Here is a 22750-nt window from a genome sequence, read left to right as displayed (position 1 = left end):
AGATTAGAGAGTTTTCAACCATCCTAGTATGTTATTAATCTCCTCTATCCCCCTTTCCAACCTCAACCCAGTCTCAGCAGATGTGTGTCTAACATGAGTCTGGTCCTGCTGGAGGTTTCTACCTGTTAAAGGAAGTTTGTCCTTGCCACTGTAACTTGCTAAATACTGCAAAGTGCTCTCCTCATGGTGGATTAAGATGAGATCAGACTGAGTCCTGTCAGGAAGGTGGAACTGGATCTCATCCTGTCTTGATGTTGGGTCCATTGGGACTGTTCGGGTAAACTTAGTTCACTGAAAACTGCTTTTTCAAAACCATTAAAGTATCAGAATCTGGGAAAGTGAAACTACATGTGATGCAAACTGCAATGTCAGTGTGTGCGACTACAGACATGTGGCCACTGAGGGGAGATATAGACAGTATTTATAGGCTGAGTGGGTGTGAAAGAGTTTTAGTTTAGGAGAGTCACTTCCTGTCCAGTTGCCTCTTTACTCTATTTGTCCCACAGGAAGTCTTACTGGGTCCGACCTAATTCTCCTCCTCCACAGGCCCAGAGTGGGATGAAGCTAAATTAATAAATGGCTCCTGTAAACAGCGGTAATCCAACTATTCCATAGAGCCAATAAAGTTAAACAGATTCTTTTCTTGTTTCTAAATTTACTCAGAGCCTAAAATGAGATGAGAATTTAGAAATGTAATGGTGACTTAAATCTATTCACAATCACAGCTGAACATTTTGGGGCATTTAAGATACGAGATACCATAAAATATGATACGATAAAATATGATACGATAAAATGTGATACGATAAAATATGATACGATAAAATATGATACGATAAAATATGATACCATACAATACGATACAATATGATATGGTACGGTACGATACAGTATGGTACAATACGGTACGATATGATACGGTAAGATACGGTACGGTACAGTACGATACAGTACGGTACGATACGATAAGAGGATACGATACGATACAATACGGTACGAAACGGTACGATAAGTTACCATATGGTACGATACGATACGATACAATACGGTACGAAACGGTACGATAAGTTACCATACGATACGGTACGGTACGATACGATACGATACGATACAATACGGTACGAAACGGTACGATAAGTTACCATACCATACGATACGGTACGAAACGATACAGTAAGATACGGTACGGTACAGTACGATACGGTACAGTACGATACGATAAGAGGATACGGTACGGTACCAAACGGTACGATAAGATACGGTACGATAAGTTACCATACCATATGGTACTGTACGGTACGATACGATACGGTACGATACAGTAAGATACAATACGGTAAGATACGATACGGTAAGATACGGTACAGTACGATACGGTACGGTACGAAACGGTACGATAAGATACGATAAGTTACCATACCATACGATCCTGTACGGTACGATACAGTATGGTACGATACGATACTGTACGATACGATACGATACGATACGATACGATACGATATGGTACGATACGATACGATATGGTACGATACGATATGGTACGATACGATATGGTACGGTACGATATGGTACGATGCGATACGGTACGATACGATACGATATGTACGATACGATATGGTACGATACGATATGGTACGATACGATACGGTACGATATGATACGGTACGATACGATACGGTACGATACGATACGATACGATACGATATGTACGATACGGTACGATACGATATGGTACGATACGATATGGTACGATACGATATGGTACGGTACGATATGGTACGATGCGATACGGTACGATACGATACGATATGTACGATACGATATGGTACGATACGATATGGTACGATACGATACGGTACGATATGATACGGTACGATACGATACGGTACGATACGATACGATATGGTACGATACGATACGATATGGTACGATATGGTATGATACGATACGGTACGATATGATACGGTACGATACGATACGGTACGATACGATACGGTACAGTACGATATGATACGATATGGTACGATACTGTACGATGCAATACGATACGATATGGTACGATACTGTACGATGCAATACGATACGATACGATATGGTGCGATACGATATGGTACGATACGATACGGTACGATACGATATGATACGATACGGTACGGTACGATATGGTACACTCCACATGACTAAATTTGATTTTCAATTTTAAAACATCTATGAAATAGTCATGATACAAGGTGTGATATGATTGGATACGATACCATACAATACGATAAGATACCATACGATTTAATACGATACGGTACGGTAGGGTAGGATATGATAAGATGCATTGACAAAATATGGACTCACCTGATCTTTTTCCGGTTTGTCAGAAATGTCGTTCAGGCTGCTGGAGGTCAGGTTCTTGTGAGTTGTGGTTGGACTGTCTGCTCAAACAAATAAACCCTGAGCAGTTAGCACAGATTGATTTCACACCAAGAACTCAGGACTGAATGGAAGACGGGGAAGGCAGAGACCCGAGGAAAGACAATGGCACAGTTTGCTCCGCATGCAGCACCCGTAAGAATCAACAAGCCGTGAAACAAAAGCAGGAAGGTCAAAAACACCAGAGAGGTCTACAATCATTTCTGAAGCAAACTAAAAGACAAAAAGCTTGAATCCAAAGACATGTAGCTATTTCTAACTTAAAATATCTTCAATATTATCATAACGTGACATGTGCAGCAGGAACTTGTGACTTTTAGCACTATTTTAAGTGTGTATTCTTAATGATTTACCACAAAGGGTTTATGCAGAGCCAAATATCTTCATAATGATGCTTTCAGCTTGAATCCACAAATCAGAAATGTTCCAGTCCGGCTTTTAAGGACTCATCGTTTTAAGTGTCTGAAAAAAAAATCTAAAGCTTCGCTGTCGTGTGTTCCTGATCATCTAAGTGTCCATCAGAGTCTTCCCCCTAAGTGCCTTCCTCATGTGAAGCAGGTGGACAACACATCCTGACTGACATTCTGCTGACTTTTAATTCCAGCTCGTCAACTCCGGCGGCAGAGCGCTGACAGCCATAACGCGACCTTACTTTAGTGCTGCAGCTGTCAGAGATATGAGATCTCAATGAGAACAAAATCTGATGCCACTGTAGTTCAGGTTCATACATCTTCCCCAACCCCCCCCTTAGGATTCTGGGTAATAACATGCTTGCCAGTATGATGCAGCCAGTAGAAATGACATAAGGGGAATTCAATTTTAAATCTGTGCCAAATAAAGCTAGAATAAAGAGACAATCTTAGGCTACAAGACCGGGAAACTAATGAATGAAACTACTAGGAAGCACACACAAATGAAGGCTCTACTCTACAGGATACATTCACTCACACGGGGGTTATATTGTGCTCTATGTTTTCATGCCTAGGTGCAAACTGCAGCTCTCCAGCTCCCACATTTGGAGTTTGTCCAAGCCAAATGTATTGCCAATTATTGACTGGATATGTGCAAAAAGTTAGATACTGAAGCATTGGATAGAAATGTAACTTTAGAGTATATGTAGGAAGATAAATAAGGCTAAAAACATGAGCTTCTTGGAGCTTTTAGAGATGCTTCAGTTGTATAAATACTTGAAGTTGGGGTTTTTTTTGTCTGCAGTTTGCACACAGACCAGCTCCAGAGAACTTACTAAGCCAGTCCATGCTGGTACTCCTTTGGGTAGACAAGTCCTCCATGGACATGCGACCCGACAGGCAGGTCACTGAGTTGCCAAGAGGGCTGCGAGCTTTTTAGTAGCAGCAGGAGGTTGTCAAACCCAATCCAGAGCAGCAGAGAAAGAGAAAGGGAAGAGAGAGAGGTGACAGGAGAGTTTATAGTTGAGTCGAAAACAAGAGTTGGGAAACAAAGATGTGACATTATAATGGATCAGGTGAGCTGAAAGGTTAGAGGCGTGGTGTCATTGAATCAGGAGACCATGAGTCCTTGGACAGGAACATTAATAAACCAGGAGGTGTACTTTATCCTTAAGAAGTCGCCATATAACGGTTATTAACAGAGCCTTTTATCTCAGGACTGTGATTCAGATAAGAGGCTTTGGCTTTTATTAGGACAAGTTTCTATTTGAAGAACAAAGCAGGTCATAAACAGAGGGCGCTTTTATTTTGAAAGAGTCATAAACTCATGACACTAATATCAGGTTGTGATTATCTTCACTTTCCAAAGACTCATGGTACTGAAGAGATTACTTCAATGTGTTACAATGAAAATCACTCATACATGTTGTTGTTGACATCAGTTATAGAGAGCAGAGTGTGCCGGGCCATCACTTTGTTCATGTTTGTTAAAATGACAAACACTGAAATACCTGTTTGTTATTGTTTTGATGTTAGGACTTTTATCAACTTGCTACAGAACAGATGGCACTCACATGAGAAATACAATTCTGCTCTTTTTTCAGATAAACTAATTAAATATCTCAGAATTACAAGAAAGGTTATTTCTAATTGAAAAAATGCTGCTCTTTTTTTTCTAAATTAAGGCCTAAATTATATTTGAATTACAAAAAAATATATTTTGAATAAAGAAAATTCTGCTCTTTTTTCTGAATTAAGGAGTTAATTATCTTAGATATACAAGAAAATGTTGTCTGGAGAAAACAAATCAGCTCTTTATTTCTGTATTAACATGTTTATAATCTCAGAATTACAAAAAAAAAAAGTTGTTCAAATGAAAAAATCTACTTTATTTCTGAATTAACGAGTTGATTATATCGGAATAACAAGAAAAGTTATTTAAAATTAAAACAAAAAAAAAATCTGCTCTCTTTTTCTGAATTTGAGAATTATGTTTTGTGATATTACAAGAAAAGTAGTTTTAAATTAAAAAAAAATCTGGGCTTTTCCTCTGAATTAATAAGTAAATTATCTCAAAATTACCAGAAAAGTTATTATCAGATGAAAAAAAATCTGCCTTTATTTCTTTTTAATTAACAAGATTATTATGTAGGAATTACAAGAAAAAGTTAATTTAAATATATATATATATGTATGTGTAAATGTATATATTTAAATTAACTTTCCTTGTATTTCCTAGATAATAATCTTGTTAATTAAAAAGAAATAAAGGCAGATTTTTTTTCATCTGATAATAACTTTTCTCGTAATTTTGAGATAATTCACTTATTAATTCACAGAAAAAGCCCAGATTCTTTTTTAAAATTTAAAGTTACTTTTCTTGTAATATCACAAAAAACAATTCTCAAATTCAGAAAAAAAAGAGCAGATTTTTTTTTAACATTTTAAATAACTTTTCTTGTTATTCCGATATAATCAACTCGTTAATTCAGAAAAAAAGTAGATTTTTTTCATATAAAAAATTTTTTTTTTTGTAATTCTGAGATTATAAACATGTTAATACAGAAATAAAGATCTGATTTGTTTTCTCCAGACATCATTTTCTTGCATATCTAAGATAATTAACTCCTTAATTCAGAAAAAAAGAGCAGAATTTTCTTTATTCAAAATATCTTTTCTTGTAATTCAAATATAATTTAGGCCTTAATTTAGAAAAAAAGAGCAGCATTTTTTCAATTAGAAATAACCTTTCTTGTAATTCTGAGATATTTAATTAGTTTATCTGAAAAAAGAGCAGAATTGTATTTCTCATGTGAGTGCTATACGCTTCTGTATATATATATATATATATATATGTATACATATATATATATTTATATGTATATATAAATGCTATTAATCCCAAGTAATTTTTTATTTCAAAATTACAAGATAAGTTATTTGAAATTTGTAAAAGTCTGCCCATTCTTTTCTGAATTAACAAGTTAATTATCTGAGAATTACAAGAAAATATTGTCTTGGAAAAAAAAATGTCTCTAAATTTTCGGAATTAACGACATACTACACTTAAATGCCGACAGAACCTAAAGGTCACACAAGCTAGCAGCCTGAACATGCCCCGGTTGTTCAGTTTAATCCAGTTTTATTTACTTTGGGTCAAAGACATTGAGAGATACTCGTGTCTTTAAGGAACATAGATGGTACTGTCAAGGGGACTTTGCAGTTGTTTAGATGTAAGGCCCGTTCTGATCTGCTGGATGTTGCAGCATTCCTCCAGGATCAGCTGTGCATCATCCTTTTTTTCTCATGTGAATGCAATACGCTTCTTGATTGACTTGAATTCAAATGAAGAATAGAAAGGACTGATGTGTTATCTATGATTCTTATTTAACTTTCCATGCACCCTTTTTTCATTTTACTTCCCTCCTCTTCAAATCAAAGTGATGACCCAGCTCTTCTGATAAGAGGTGTTACATTTAACTGCAAATAAACATTTAATTTCCTGAAATTTCAACAACATTAACAGCTTAGTTACACGGGATATTAACTGCTTTAATCTTAATCTCTCTGTACCAAAATACTGACAGACTATACTTCAGGTCAAAGTCTCTGATGTATCCATGAGTGGAGTTAGTGCGAATGTAAGTGCATCTTAAGTGCTGTTAGAGATACAACAGCACACGTCCTGTGATGACAGAACTGTAGGTTTAGTGAGCAAGTAGTAAAAGTATAGTGATACTGACATGAAGGATTAGGTATCAAAAACTCCAGACATTAGTAGGAGAGGTGAGGTAGATCCAGAAGATTCTCTCTTTAAGAGGTCATTGTTTAGGACTTTAGAGAGCCACATTAATGGATTCATGCAGAGGAGGGCAGCAGTGGATCCTTTATCGCACTCTAAGGCCCTCAGGTCTTTACTGGGGGTGAACAATATAAATAAGCTTCTATTTGAATGAAACCTTTGTTGCTAGTTTGTACAGCTGAATCTATAATAGAGCTAAATCACTGATTATGTTCTACTTGAAATAAATAAAAAGACTGCAGCAAGCTGGCATCAGTATTACCGTTCTCCTGGTTGGAAAACAGCCTACTTGCACTGGAGACCGTCTTGCCGATGTCGGCCAGAGAGCGCAGGTTGGACTTCTTGGTCTGGTGACGATGTTTCCGTAGTAAGGTGTACATCACTTTGTCCTTCAGCTCCGGTTTCAGCTGGCCGATCTCAATCTGGTTGTCGGTGATCAGCTCTGGAGAAGAGAAGGAGAAAAAAACTGAATTAAAAAATGTCTCACTATATCAATTTCTTTTTCTGTTTGAGATAAAAATAGATTTCATTTACAGAGAATTTGAAAAGATAAGCCAGTGAAGTATCTCTGTCAACATACTACAATAAATACATTCTATTTTTCTACATTATAAAGAACTTTATCAATTTAATTATCTAAAAAAAACCTTTTATTTTCTCCAAGTTTTAAAAATTACTATTTTAATACTCTTAAATAGAAAATTGTCCAAATCTTAATAGTATAACATCGAGTAATCCAACATTTTAGCTTGCTTTTATTAGGGCCCGAGCACCGACAATGTCGGCGAAGGCCCTCTTGTAACCCTAAGGATTGTTTCGTCTGACTTTTCAAACCCAAATGTGCTTGCCTTAACGCGGTGCAAAAGTCCCCAACCGTTGCACATGCACCAGGCCTGGTGAAAATTTCGACATTTTTGTGGTCCCGAAAAAAAATTCCCCAAAATGGCTAAACGGCGCCCCCTTGAATTTGAAAATTTTGGGGGGCCAGCCCCTCACGACGGTTCAACATACATGCATGAAATTTTTTTTGGTAAGGTGTCATGCCAAGATCTACAAAAAAGCCTCTTAACGTCGTGGTGAAATCCCAACAGGAAGTCGGCCATTTTGATTTTTCTGTTTTTGACCCCATAATTTTGGGTATGTATTTGTGTAAACTCCTCCTACAATTTTGGTCCCACCAACTCCCAACCACGCACATTTTGGAGTGGACAGATTAACGATCAAACGATATCAGACAGAATTTCTCTACGTCAATTTTTGTGGGCGTGGCACTTCGCTAAACTGGGAGGACATTTTTTCAACCGCTAAAGTATGTATTTATGTGAATAACTCCTACAATTTTGCTCCGATCAACTCCCAACCACGCACATTTTGAAGCAGACACATTGACGATCAAAAGTCATCAGACAGAATTTCTCTAAGTCAATCGGTGTGGGCGTGGCACCTCGCTACATCTGGAGGACATTTTGAAAAACTCTAAAAAGTTATATCTCTCATATGCAATAATGGATCAGGCCCAGACCGGTCATGCATGATAAGTGCCCCAGCCTGAACACCTCTATAGGCAAATATTCACCAATATCATATAGCGCCCCCTACTGGCAGCAGAAAATACCATGTCCTACAGTTTATGTCCAATCAACTCCTGCTTCGCACCCAATGTAGTTGTCACACTGGAGATGAACATTTGTCAAAGGACTCTTCCTAAGTCAATGGATGTGGGCGTGGCCACGCCTCAAACTCTGATGTCTCGCCATGAAACAGGAAGTACTTATAGCTCCTTCATACAGTGTTCAATCTGTTTGAAGTTACATACACATGATCAGGGTCCATCCCTCAACACACCTATGGACTCATTTATCTACTACAGCCATAGCGCCACCCACAGAAAATACATGGTACTGACATTTACATACAATCTCCGATCTCTTCCAAATTTGACATGTTTCATCATGGACCCAGCCTGAACTCATCTATATACATATGTTTGTCATATGAATAGCGCCACCTATTGGACACAATGAGTATTTACTCTCAGAACATGTTTTTAACATGCTTGTGATCCCAACTCTTTCTATAATGATCTGTGATGAACAATCCTTCAGAACATAATTAAACACACAGCAGCACCTACTGGTGACAGGCAGTACTGCAATGTACACAATGCTGATAACTGCACAGGTAAGCTCACAGTTTCAGCCTCGGCAGCACAGCAACACCTGCAGCACATCAGGCTGTGGCTTAAATCAGGCGGTGGTGCACATCTGGGACTCGCGCACATCAGGCGGTGCTTGAACGAGGGCCCGCACATCGCCGCTTGCGGCTTTAATTTTTTTTATTGTACTATTTATTGTGTTTTTTAATAGCTACTCTTTTAAATTATTATTATTATTATTTTTAATTATTTGTTTTTATTGATTGTGTTTTAAGCTTGTATAGCACTTTGGTCAACAACTGTTAAAATGTGCTATATGCATAAAATTTGACTTGGCTTAAAGGTGACATATCATGCAAAATTGACTTTTCAATGGTTCTCTACCTGAAATGTGTGTCCCTGTCTACAAACCTCCCCAGAATAAAAAGAATCCATTCTGCCCCTGTTCTGATTTCTCCACCTTTCTGTAAATGTTTGTGAAACGAGCCGTTTCAGACTTCAGTGTTTTTGTTACGTAACAACAATATCCGGTCTGTCACAGAGTCAGAGCTCAGAGCTTGTTCAGCCCATAGACTGTATAAAATAATACTGAATCCCCCTCCGTTTTTCATTACCTGCACACATGTGTGCTAACAAGGAGCTTAGGAGGGAGGCATGCTAGTTGTAGGCTGTCTTAATAAACACAAAGGTCGGTTTTACTCCCCACGTCTGCAGATTTGAAGATCTAATGGATGATTTTTATTTATCATGGATAAGTGCTAGAGCTAGTTAGCATAGCTACATGTCGTAGCTGTAGCTGTGTACCAGGACACACGTCGACATACTGACAAATAAAACAACAAGAAACACTAAATCTGTGACCAATCCTTCAGAAAGGTCCCGCTGCCTTTCTGGCAGAGGTCGGTTTTACTCCCCACGTCTGCAGATTTGAAGATCTAGTGGATGATTTTTATTTATCATGGAAAAGTGCTAGCGCTAATTAGCATAGCCACATAGCTACATGTTCGTAGCTGTGTACCAAGACACACGTCGACATACTGACGAATAAAACAACAAGAAACACTACATCTGTGACCAATGGTTCAGAAAGGTCCTGCTACAGGCGCCTCTCCGTCAGGATCAGATTCTGGATCAGATTCAGAGGGTTGAAGTAACGTGATCTCTGAGCAGCCGTGTATATTCAGCCAACATGTAAATATTAGATCAACGTGCTGGACAGCCGAGGCCACACCCACTTCCTGAGGGGGCGTGGTCAGAGAGAAAACAGACCGTTCTGAGGAGGGCTGAAGAAGAGGGTTTTTCAGGCAGACCAAAATCTGATTTCAAAGTGTTTTTTTGAGCACAAACTTTAAAGACATGTTTTGGGGACCTCTTAGACCAATATATGTTGATGAAAAAAGCGTGATATGTCACCTTTAATACACTTTTTCATAAATACATAATAATTAACATTCTACAGACAAAGTCCCCCTAAAACAAAAATAATTAAAAAAAAAAAGATACTTGCTCAGTCAGAGGAAATAAAATGAGAAGTATGAGATATAAATATATAAAATAAAAAAATAAATAAGTTAAAGAAAATTACAACTTAATTAATAAAAATAATAAATAATAACACAAGTTGATAAAAGAGCTCTCCCAGAGGTCCATATTTTCAAAAATACGCCCCCTTTATTCATTAAATGAAGTCCAGTCTTAAAGTATCATTCAAGATTTGATAAACTGGGGCACAGGTGGTCTAGTGGTCTAAGTGCCCCACGTATAGAGGCTATAGTCCTCATCGCAGAGGTCGCCAGCTCAACTCCTGGCTGCACAACCATTCACTGCATGTCATCCCCCACTCTCTACTCTCCACATTTCCTGTCTCTTTTCAGCTGTCCTGTCAATAAAGGCAAAAAGCCCCAAATTATAACTTAACATGTTATTCAAAAAATGAATATAAATTAGTTTAAACTTTAAATCTTTGTCATCCTCTTGCAGCGTTTTTTTCAAATAAGCCATATCCAGCAACAACGTCTCTCAAGGCAAAGACTCAAGCGATCATGAAATACCTCTTGATACTTGTAAGGATTCAATTAGTGCCTCGCAGACTGTAAAGCTCCTCTATGGAAGTGGCATCATGAAACAGCTCAATCAAAAGGGGCTCTATTATTAAAAAGAAGGTCAGAAGCCTGAATGCTGACAGATAGCAGCCTCAGGGAGTTTGTCCTCTTGTGGGGGGTTACCGCCGTTAATGGCCCATCCGTCAAGTTGGCCGGCCTCAAAGCAAGAGGCCCAGCACTGTTCGGCCTGTGCACTCCATGCAGCACAGTCAATTACTTCACATTAATCACTCTGAACAGCGAGTCTTCCTCCTCCTCTCTCATGCAAACACAAACGGGGTCTCACTGTTCTCAAATTAGGACGTTTTTCTAGAAGCATTTACCAACTACTTTTTGTGTCCCTCACTTTTAAAAAACACAGGCTGAACTTTACAGAGCTCTGCGACCGAAGAGGACGACGGATGAAACCCTTTAACCCCTGTGTGCGATGTGCATCAGTCCATTAACCTGCACGCAACACTACAGAGCAGCTCTTAAACACCCTGCATCACGGAGCACGCGAAATCAAACTGACATAGGGTTTGTGCACAGGCAGGAAGATGCTGACCTTTATCAGTGTCATCGCATCAAACAGCAAAACATGGAAAAGACGACCAGCTGCAGTGTTTACCAAGAGACAGGAAACCAGGGTGTGATCACACACAAAGGAAAACGTTAGGAAGAGACTGATTCCTGAGGTGTGGATGACATATGTCATGTTTGGATCGACTAAACTGTAGTGTCTTAGTTTAACACATGCATATACAGTAAAGTTAAAGGTGAAATGTTAAATCTATATGTAAATGTTAAAGCTAAATGTTAAATTTTAATGTTAAATGTTAAATCTTAATGTTAAATGTTAAATCTAAATGTTAAATCTAAATGCTAGATATTAAATCTATATATTAAATGTTAAAGCTATATGTTAAATGTTAAATCTAAATACTAGATGTTTAATCTATATGTTAAATGTTAAAGCTATATGTTAAATCTAAATGTCAGATGTTAAATCTATATGTAAATGTTAAAGCTAACAGTTAAATCTTAATGTTAAATGTTAAATCTAAACATAAGATGTTTAATCTATATGTTAAATGTTAAAGCTATATGTTAAATCTAAATGTTAAATCTAAATGTTTGATGTTACATCTATATGTAGTTTGATGTAAAATCTATATGTAAATGTTAAAGCTAAATGTTAAATCTATATGTAGTTTGATGTTAAATCTATATGTAAATGTTAAAGCTGAATTTTAAATCTAAATGTTAAATGTTAAATCTAAATGTTAAATCTTAATGTTTGATGTTAAATCTATATGTAAATGTTAAATCTAAATGTTAAATCTAAATGCTAGATGTTAAATCTATATATTAAATGTTAAAGCTATATGTTAAATGTTAAATCTTAGTACTAGATGTTTAATCTTAATGTTAAATGTTAAATCTAAATGTTAAATCTAAATGTTAGGTGTTAAATCTATATATTAAATGTTAAAGCTATATGTTAAATGTTAAATCTAAATACTAGATGTTTAATCTATATGTTAAATGTTAAATCTAAATGTTAAATCTAAATGCTAGGTGTTAAATCTATATATTAAATGTTAAAGCTATATGTTAAATGTTAAATCTAAATACTAGATGTTTAATCTATATGTTAAATGTTAATGTTAAATGTTAAAGCTAAATGTTAAATCCTAATGTTAAATGTTAAATCTATATATTAAATGTTAAAGCTATATGTTAAATGTTAAATCTAAATATTAGGTTTTAAATCTCTATGTTAAATGTTAAATCTATATGTGAAATGTTAAATTTTAATGGTAAATGTTAAATTTTAATGGTAAATGTTAAATATTAAATCTATATGTGAAATGTTAAATTTTAATGGTAAATGTTAAATATAAATGTTAGATGTTTCTCTGCGATCCTAAATATCTAGCTAATATGTGAATTCACACTGCTGCCAAGCGGAAATACCGATATAAAAGTTATTTTCAGTGTGCAAAACTTTACAACTGTCACCCAACATCACTGTGCACATGGAAACAATGATAAATGCAGTCATAAAGCAGAACTCCTGATACATCAATGCATACCACACAAAGGTTTTTCTTTTAATCTTTCTGTACTTTTATGAACTTTCAAATTGATAATATGAACCCTTATCCATTTATCTTCATGCAAGTTTTGTTTAATAAGAAAATCTTAGTGTAAGACTAGAAGTGGACCGAGCTCCAGCTTTGACTTTTCACTTCTCATTGTGAATTCACTTCAATTCACTTCAGGTGATGCAAATAAGCTGCATCTATAATGTAATTGATCTTGTTTCTGAAGCAAGTTGGTGAGTGATCTCTAGTCAACTTACCGACCACCTGAGGCAGAGTGGAAGCTTCCAGGTCCAGCATGATGGTGCCTTTCTCTATGCATGTGCGCAGTTCAAACAGACTGTGTAAGGACAGCGTGGCCACGTGGGGTTTACTCCAGCGTTCACCTCCTTTCTCTACCTTCTCTTCAAACTTGATCCACCTGGAGGGACGGAAACACAGGACATAGAATCAAGATGATGAATCATGCAAAGATTTTCACTGAATTTCAAAAATCTATATTTCTGTAGGTCATAATTTGAATTATGATTTGATAACAGCTCTGATCAGGCTACTCTTCGTCCTTTAGATAAAACATAACTGCATGACTTCAATGAGCACAGTGTAAAAACTTTAACCATAACATGCTTATCAACAATGCATTGAGATGGAAAGAAAAGGAGGTGAAAATGTACACAGACATAACAGCATTTGTGTAGATTTAAAATCATGTTTTAAAAAGAGATTTAAAAATAAAGATTTAGCATGCTGGATTTCAGCAGATAGGTCATTCACTGGCTCTGGGTACAAGCAGGAAGTCCCAAAATCAGCTGATCTGAGGCAGGAAGCTCATATGGAGTAACAAGGTCATCATATAATGAGGGGCATGATCATGTATATTTATAAAAGTTAGATTTAAATGCTTAAATCAATATGAAAATGTACTGGAAGTCACTGCAAAAATGGCTGCATTATGAACACTTGTAGCCAGAGCAATGGGGTGCTTTTTAATGCTGAGAGACCTTACTAAGATTCTGATTACATAAACTTATTTATCATAAGAGTTTTGCAACTGGATCACACATCCACTAGTTAACATTTGAGACCAGCCATGGCACAGACAATACAATAAAACATCACAACTGAAAACATTTGATGGTTTCACTGGGTGATGAATTCTCAAAAGTGATGGTACGAGGATGCATTAGTGTTTATAGCATGAGTAGTTACACATCTGTGAAGGCTCCATGAATGCTGAACAATAGATACAGGTTGAGGAGCAACATATGCTGCCATCCAGCCATCAGGAAGACCTTACATACACTACCTGTCAAAAGTTTGGACACACCTTCTCATTCAAGGGTTTGTATTTATTTTAATTATTGTAAACACTGTAGATTAATACCAAAGACATAATTCAAAATACATAATATTAAATAGAGAAGTGAAAAAAATACAATAGAATAAATAGGTTAATATTTGAAAGAATACAAAAGGTAAAAATGATAGTAATGCTCCTTAACTACAATACCAGTCAAACGTTTGGACACACCTTCTCATTCAAGGGTTTATATTTATTTTAATTATTCTAAACACTGTAGATTAATACTCAACTCAACTCAACTCAACTTTATTTATAAAGCACTTTAAAACGACCACAGCCGGAACAAAGTGACAAACAACGCAGGCATAAAAACAATAAAAACACAGGATAATAAAACAATAAAAACAATAAAAACAATCAATAAAAACAAGCCATAAAACACTAAAACAGGAGCAGAGTCTCATGCAGGGTTGGAAGCCAAGGAATAAAAATAATAAAATAAAATACTGAAGACGTCAAATCTATGAAAGAACATATATGGAATTATTTAATTAAAAAAAAAGTGTTAAACAAAGCAGAATATGTTTTATATTTTAGATTCTGTAAAGTAGCCCCCTTTTTTCCTTCATGACAGCTTTGCACACTCTTGGTATTCTCTCAGTCTGCTTCATGAAGTGGTCTCCTGGAATGGTTTCTAATTAACATGAGCCTTGTCAAGAGTTCATTTGTAGAATGACTTGCCTTCTTAATGTGTTTGAGACCATCAGTTGTGTTGTTCAGAGGTAGGGTTAGCACACAATGGATAGCCCTATTTGACTACTGTTGTAATCCAGATTATGTCAAAACCAGATTATTTCATAGTTTTGATGTCTTCAGTATTAATCTACAATGTTGGAAATAATTAAAATCAATAAAAACAATTTAATGAGAAGGTGTGAACAAACTTTTGACTGGTAGTATATTTCAGCAAGAAGATGCTAAACCACATTCTGCATGTATTACAACAGCATGGCTCTGTAGTAGAAGAGTCCAGTATATTAGCAATAAACTATCCATGCCTCTTTAAATTGAATTTCATGATGTTAAACTGTGAAAGCTAACTAGTGTAGTCCAATGTTTTCAGCTCCTCCACTTATGTCAAATGTGAACACTATGACATGATTGCATTTGCATTGCTGGATGAGCGGAAAACTGAAAAACTTCATTAAAATTCACATTTTTAAATGATCATATTTTTGTGTATATCTGAGAAATAAGGCATGATTGATGTTCTTACAATAGATATCTAAAAGGTTTTTGTAAGGGGTACTAGTTCTCCTTGAAGGTGGATAAACAAAATGCCTACTGGACCTCTGTCATCATTTCTTTTTTCATCATGTCTTCTTTTAATCAGCCCCCCCCCCTCCTCCCCTCCTCCCGCCCTCAGAGTCATGGTGATGAGAAACTGAACTGGTACCCAGTTGATTCTATAGCAGGGTTTTATTTGGCCAGTTTGGCTGCCAGCAGTTCACTTGGCCCACAGCCAGTACTACCCAGCACTTCTCTGATCTTTTATTCATTTGGGAGTCCCTGAGTGCACTTGGTGAGAAATTGGACCGGGTTTAAATCTCTGCAGCTATTTGCAGAATAATGAATCCAAAGTTGGAAGGTTGCTTTATTTCTCCCCTTTGGGAGCATTGATGTGTATTTAAAACGCCATCAGTTGCTTTTAACCTTTGTCACCATGCTCATCCTCTTTGACATGTTTCTTACTTGTGGCACTTTAGTTAGAACTCTTAACCACAGGAAATCAGTCTTTGTGAGGATGTGATCGGATGACCAGTCAAAAGTTTGTTCACACCTTCTCATTCAATGGTTTTCATTGATTTTGATTATTTCCAACATTGTAGATTAATACTGAAGACATCAAAACTATGAAATAATCTGGTAGTAGTCAAATAGGGCTATCCATTGTGTACTAACCCTACCTCTGAACAACACAACTGATGGTCTCAAACACATTAAGAAGGCAAGTCATTCTACAAATGAACTCTTGACAAGGCTCATGTTCATTAGAAACCATTGAAAAACCATTGAAAAACAAACAAAAACAAATTGTACTCGACCCGAAGTGTTTTCTGTTGGGCTTATATGCTGAGATACATAATTACAGCAAGAGCGATCGAATGTTTATAGACCTGAGCTTGCTTTATACTAAAAAATGTATTGCAATGTTATGGAAAAACAATCAAAGACCAAGTACTGCTCAATGGATAAGACAGATGTTGTCAAGTCTTCCACTAGAAAGGATAACTTACATACTAAAGGGTAAACAGTATATTTTTGAGAACATATGGAAGCCTTTCATTAACTATGTTAAGAATTTAGATTTAATAGATGATCAAGTGAATGACTAAACTAAGTAGACAATGCAGTTTCAAAGCATGTTGAATCTTTCTTTTTTTCACTAGGTGCTTTTGTCTGTATTTAATGTATTTATATACTCCAATTTGTATAGATTACCATCTATTGTAACAGGAGAAGTGTTCTTGTATTATTATTATTATTATTATTATTACTATTTTGTTTTGTTTGTCTGTTTGTTTGTTTTTTCTTGGGGGGGGGGGTTGTTTTTTGTTTTTTGTTTTTTGTTTTTTTGTTATGTCTTGGGGTTTTTTTTTTTTACTTGTTTGTGACGTGTAAACACAGCAGTTGTATGTCTTGAGTATAAAAAGCTGTAATTCATGCTGCTGAAAACTAAATAAAAACATCGTGGTGGAAAAAAAAAAGAAAGCATTCCAGGAGACCACTTCATGAAGTAGACTGAGAGAATACTGGTAGTGTGCAAAGCTGTCATGAAGGAAAAAAGGGGGCTACTTTACAGAATCTAAAATATAAAACATATTCTGCTTTGTTTAACACTTTTCTTAAAATTAAATAATTCCATATATGTTCTTTCATAGGTTTGATGTCTTCAGTATTTTATTTTATTATTTTTATTCCTTGGCTTTCAACCCTGCATGAGACTCTGCTCCTGTTTTAGTGTTTTATGGCTTGTTTTTGTTTATTGTTTTTATTGTTTTTATTGTTTTATTATCCTGTGTTTTAATTGTTTTTATACCTGCGTTGTTTGTCACTTTGTTCCAGCTGTGGTCGTTTTAAAGTGCTTTATAAATAAAGTTGAGTTGAGTTGAGTTGAGTATTCATCTACAGTGTTTACAATAATTAAAATAAATACAAACCCTTGAATAAGAGGGTGTGTCCAAACGTTTGACTGGTATTGTAGTTAAGGAGCATTACTATCATTTTTACCTTTTGTATTCTTTCAAATGTTAACCTATTTATTCTATTGTATTTTTTCACTTCTCTATTTAATATTATGTATTTTAAATTACCATTATTATTATTTTATCTATTCATTTATTTATTTTTTAATGAACTCATTTATTCACTTATCTACTTTTGTGTTTCCTTATACAATAAAACATCATATTAATTGTTAACATTGATCTTCTGTATATAATATGTAAAATTTTAAATGAACAGATCTTAGTTAAGGAGCTGCCTTGGTGCTTGTTTTGTGTCTTTTTTAAATTGTTTTGTTTCATTGTTCACATTGCAGGAAGGAGATTGTAACTGCGTCGCCAAATTCTGTTCCAGGTACCGGGCTGTACCTTGAAAAGCAATTCCAGGTAGATTAACTTTTGGTATTTTTTTATTCTAGGTGCTTTTCTCCCCAGATGGTTGACCTGATAAGATCAAATACATAATTCCCAAATCCGCTATGTGAGAGAGCACAATCTACTCCTGGGTTGATTTGACTGACATGTCTTCCATTGCTTGGATTTCTGCAGGATTGACAAGACATGTGAATTCTGGTCATGGTGTTCCAGTAAAGCTGAGTCCTTGAGATTTAAGATTTAAGATCAATGCTCGGTATCATCTGAGCTTCCCTTCAGCACAAGTTAAGGCAGTTTTATACTAACCTGATAGACTTTGACAACAGCGTTCTTTAAAGAAGTTCCCCTGCAACTTATTCAACCAACAGTGGAACCAAAATGTAACATCTATCTGCGGTGCATTTGGTCGGAGGTTATTATAACAAATCAACTCATTTGGAGCCTCAAACAGCAACCCAGGGATCCAGTTTCCCCCTGAGAGAGCTCCACTCATCCACGCTAATGATGCATAAACAATCATCCCATCTCTATCCTGTCCCGTCCCACTAGTGGGCCACACAGGAGAAACCTGTGGAGTACTGTGTGCTCAACTTTTATGCTGCTCCAAATTCAAAGCACACAACAAGTTCCCCGATGTTAGAGGAGGCTTTGTTCAGTACTTTGATGGCTGCCAGTTAACTAAAGCATCAAAAGACAGATTATTCTATCCTTAAATTAAGATTTCTGAGGTGGAGATGACTTCTACAAATCAACTGTTTCACATTTCATTCAATAACTCAACGAAGGTTTCTAAAGTTCAAGAACTAAAAGGTGCACAATCAGGAGCTCTGAGGTTGGTCCTTACCTGGCCGTCTCCTTCCACTCCATCTCCTGTCCATCCACCGACAGGAGCTCATCCAACTCAGTGAAGAGCTGTGGGGGTGCTGGGCCGTCATCTTCCTCTCCCAGGATGAAGCGGATCCTCTCGGCTGCCGGTGAGACTGTGGAGAGAGTAAAAATACTGCCTGTCACCGGCTGGAAATGGTTCCCGTTAGGCAAGAGTTTGGACACCTGCGTCCCATCCTCAGCCGGACTCTTCACGTGGACCTCAGGAGGAGGTGGAGGTGGTGGGATTTTAACCATGACTTCCTCTTCTGTCTCCTCTGTGTCTTCCTCCTTTTCCTCCTTCTCCTCTTGGTTATTGTTGTTGTTTGACATCTTTAACAACTCACTGACCCCTCTCTGTTCTCACACTCAGCTGACCGAGGTTTAGCTCCTCGGATGACTGTCAGTCAGCGACAGAAGCTCACCAGAGTCCCAAAAACGCAGCTAGACCCTCATTAAAGTCTCGGGTGGAAGTGACAGTCGCACTCCGCTGCCTGCTCCAGCACTTTGTGAACCAGGTAGGAGGGGGCCGATGGGGTTTAGGGGTCCCCCTCAGTGACAGTGTCCCCACAGCTAGCCCCTTCTCCCTCTCTGCCCCCTCTGTTCAAACAGGCCTTCGCCATTGGCCCTCCAGCCTTGGCAAGCTGCCCTGGAGCCCCTCATTAACAATTAGGAAATGGTTCACAAACTGGCTTATTCTTCAGCCAAGGCTTGGCTTTCCTTCCCCTTGTCTTCTCATTTGAATATTCAGAGAGCAACACAAACAGAATCTCAAAGGACTGATACATACATTAAACTTTTCAGTGCTTTTCAAACACGCTGGAAACGACAGACTTCAGTATCGCTTGTTCTAATGAGTGGAAACAATATTTGAACTCTGCATGACAGCCCACAAACAATCCCCTCTCCCTTTCGTGGAAGTAGGCCCATGCATGTAGAAAACTGCACACAAAGGTAATTATGTCATCAGCAAACGACCACACAGGACAGCAGCATGATGGATCAGCAGAACGACCGCTTGCTCTATTCATGAAATGATCACATCATTGATCAAGGTATCAGGCTGAAATGTTGCAGAACATGCAACTAGCTCATCTCTTTTGAAGATGCTTAAAAACTGAAGATCCTCAAAGAGAAAGTAAGAGTCGCCATGTCGCTGCTTTGACTTTTAATGTAATCCAAAAACGCAGACCAGGAAATTCTGCTCGTTCTAAGTTAAGTTTTTGGTTTGATGAGGTGGCGTCACTACAGTTTGACAAAGCTGTCAGTAGGTATGAGTAATTAGTAATAACTTGCCTTCACATAAAAACTAGCTTGCATGGTGCAATGAATTAGAATGAAGCCATGCATTAAAGTGAATGTAGAGAACTGTTACAAATTGGGCTAGATTAGGTCAGAACCAAGCACGACCTGCAATGCTGAAAAACACGCCAATGCAGAAGAAGTGCAAAAGGCTGCAGTTTCCCAAGTGTCCATTTGAGTCTGTCTGCAAGAGCCGGCAGAGTCCCTTTCTTTACAGCACAATTAAACATGGTTACAGTGTAGTACAAAAACATGTCTGATCTCTATACCTTACTTCTTTTTGTCCTGAAACTTGACAGGAGTGAGGTTCTTTTTAGAACTCATATGCTTTGACGTATTAAGGACAAAAATGAGACATAATAAGTCATAGTGACAGTCAGGGAGAGTCAGCATTTCCAATATGGTGACAACCATCTTTGGGCTTTATAATGTCTCTTTGGAAACCAGTGGTTGACGTCACCAACACTCCTTCCTGAATGAAAAGACAAGACTGCTAAGAATTACAGTTTGGTCAAGCTGGAGGTAGAAGGACATGTTTTTATCCTTCAATCAATCAATCTTTATTTATATAGCGCCAAATCACAACAAATGTTATCTGAAGACTCTTTTCAAACAGAGCAGGTGCAGAACAAGTAGGGGTCAAGGTAAGGAAGGACAAGTAGGGGTTGAGGTAAGGAGGGATGAGTAGGGGTCAAGGTAAGGAGGGATGAGTAGGGGTTGATGTAAGGAGGGATGAGTAGGGGTTGATGTAAGGAGGGATGAGTAGGAATTGAGGAATGGAGAGACAAGTAGGGGTCGAGGTAAGGAGGGACCATTAGGGGTCTATGTAAGGAGGGATAATTAGGGGTCTATGTAAGGAGGGATAATTAGGGGTCTATGTAAGGAGGGATGAGTGGGGGTTGAGGAAAGGAGGGATGAGTAGGGGTCAATGTAAGGAGGGACCATTATGGATTGATTTAAGGAGGGATAATTAGGGGTTGATGTAAGGAGGGATGAGTAGGAATTGAGGAATGGAGAGACAAGTAGGGGTCGAGGTAAGGAGGGACCATTAGGGGTCGATGTAAGGAGGGATGAGTAGGGGTCGATGTAAGTTGGGATGAGTAGGGATTGAGGAAAGGAGGGATGAGTAGGAAACGAGGTAAGGAGAGACAAGAAGGGATCAAGGAAAGGAGGGACAAGTAGGGGTCGAGGTAAGGAGGGACCATTAGGGGTCTATGTAAGGAGGGATGAGTAGGGGTCGATGGAAGGCGGGAAGAGTAGGGATTGAGGAATGGAGAGACAAGTAGGGGTCAAGGCAAGGAGGGACCATTAGGGGTTGAGAAAAGGAGGGATGAGTAGGGTTCGATGTAAGGAGGGACAATTATGGGTTGATTTAAGGAGGGATGAGTAGGGGTCGATGTAAGGAGGGATAATTAGGGGTTGATGTAAGGAGGGATGAGTAGGAATTGAGGAATGGAGGGACAAGTAGGGGTCGAGGTAAGGAGGGACCATTAGGGGTCAATGTAAGGGGGGATGAGTAGGGGTTGATGTAAGGTTGGATGATTAGGGATTGAGGAAAGGAGGGATGAGTAGGGGTTGATGTAATTAGGGTCGAGTAGGAATTGAGGAATGGAGAGACAAGTAGGGGTCGAGGTAAGGAGGGACGTGTAGGGGTCAAGGAATGGAGGGACAAGTAGGGGTCAAGGAATGGAAGGATGGGTATTATCTTAAGACTCCTTCCAAACAGAGCAGGTCTAAACCGTACTCTATGTTCTAATATTAACAAAGACCCAACATCAAGACAGGATCAGATCTAGTCCCATCTTACAGACAGGACTCAGTCTGATCTCATCTTAATCCACCATGAGCAGAGCACTTTGCAGCATTTAGCAAGTTACAGTGGCAAGGACAAATTTCCTTTAACAGGCAGAAACCTCCAGCAGGACCAGACTCATGTTAGACACACATCTGCTGAGACCGTGTTGGAGAGAGGGATAGAGGGAGATGAAGAGAGAGAGAGATGATAGTGGTGAGACGGATAGTAGTAGTTGTAGCAGCTGGAGTCTGACATGTACACAGCAGCAGAGATCCAGAGGAACCTACGAGACAAGGGAGCTCAGGGACTCCAGAAAGGTCTATGGTTAGTAACTTTAAGGGGACAGGGAGAGTTAAAGTAAGTGATAGAAAGGCAGAGAAAGAGGAGAGGGGATCCCAGTGTGTCAGTTCCCCAGGCAGTCTAAACCGATAGCAGCATAACTAAGAGCTGGTCCAAACCTGAGCCAGCCTGAACTACAAGCTTCCCAACAGGAGCAATGTAGCTGGCAGAATAATCGAGGAGAAATGCAAAGTGGGGACATTTTCTTTGGGTTGGAGGGTGTTAGAATTAGGTTCAAGTTACTGGCATCAGCATGACGTTCAGGTGGTTAAGGAGTACAGTATGTCAATTTTTTTACCAAAATTACAGAGTACACAATCCATTTGTGAGAGAGAAAGAGGGAGAAAGTGATAACAAGGCAGCTGCCAGGTTACATAACAGCTTACTAATACTATCGTGCCTAGGTGTTGGCTGTGGATTTTTATCTTATTTCATTTTTAAACTTGTTTTAATCCAAAAAGCAGTTATTCACTGTTTACCCTTAAACCTGTCAGTCTTTAAAAAACAT

The 22750-nt window shown here is 37.8% G+C and overlaps 1 protein-coding gene across 2 annotated transcripts in view; it reads right to left on the bottom strand.

Moving 5' to 3' along the window:
* Window positions 1-22750, bottom strand: part of slc4a4a (solute carrier family 4 member 4a) — a 114647-nt gene that overhangs the window by 45577 nt on the left and 46320 nt on the right. The window contains exons 5-9 of one of the 2 annotated variants that reach the window (XM_034692335.1): window positions 18787-18922; window positions 13241-13401; window positions 6899-7078; window positions 3671-3766; window positions 2350-2426 (exon numbers count right to left, since the gene is read on the bottom strand). In XM_034692335.1, coding sequence (XP_034548226.1) covers window positions 2350-2426; window positions 3671-3766; window positions 6899-7078; window positions 13241-13401; window positions 18787-18922 — 650 coding nt within the window. The remainder of the gene's footprint in view (window positions 1-2349; window positions 2427-3670; window positions 3767-6898; window positions 7079-13240; window positions 13402-18786; window positions 18923-22750) is intronic. The other variant, XM_034692336.1, reaches the window with a different exon arrangement.

This window comes from Notolabrus celidotus, chromosome 9, assembly GCF_009762535.1.
Source record: "Notolabrus celidotus isolate fNotCel1 chromosome 9, fNotCel1.pri, whole genome shotgun sequence".
Classification (NCBI taxonomy): domain Eukaryota; kingdom Metazoa; phylum Chordata; class Actinopteri; order Labriformes; family Labridae; genus Notolabrus; species Notolabrus celidotus.
This window is presented reverse-complemented; position numbering and strand designations above follow the sequence as displayed.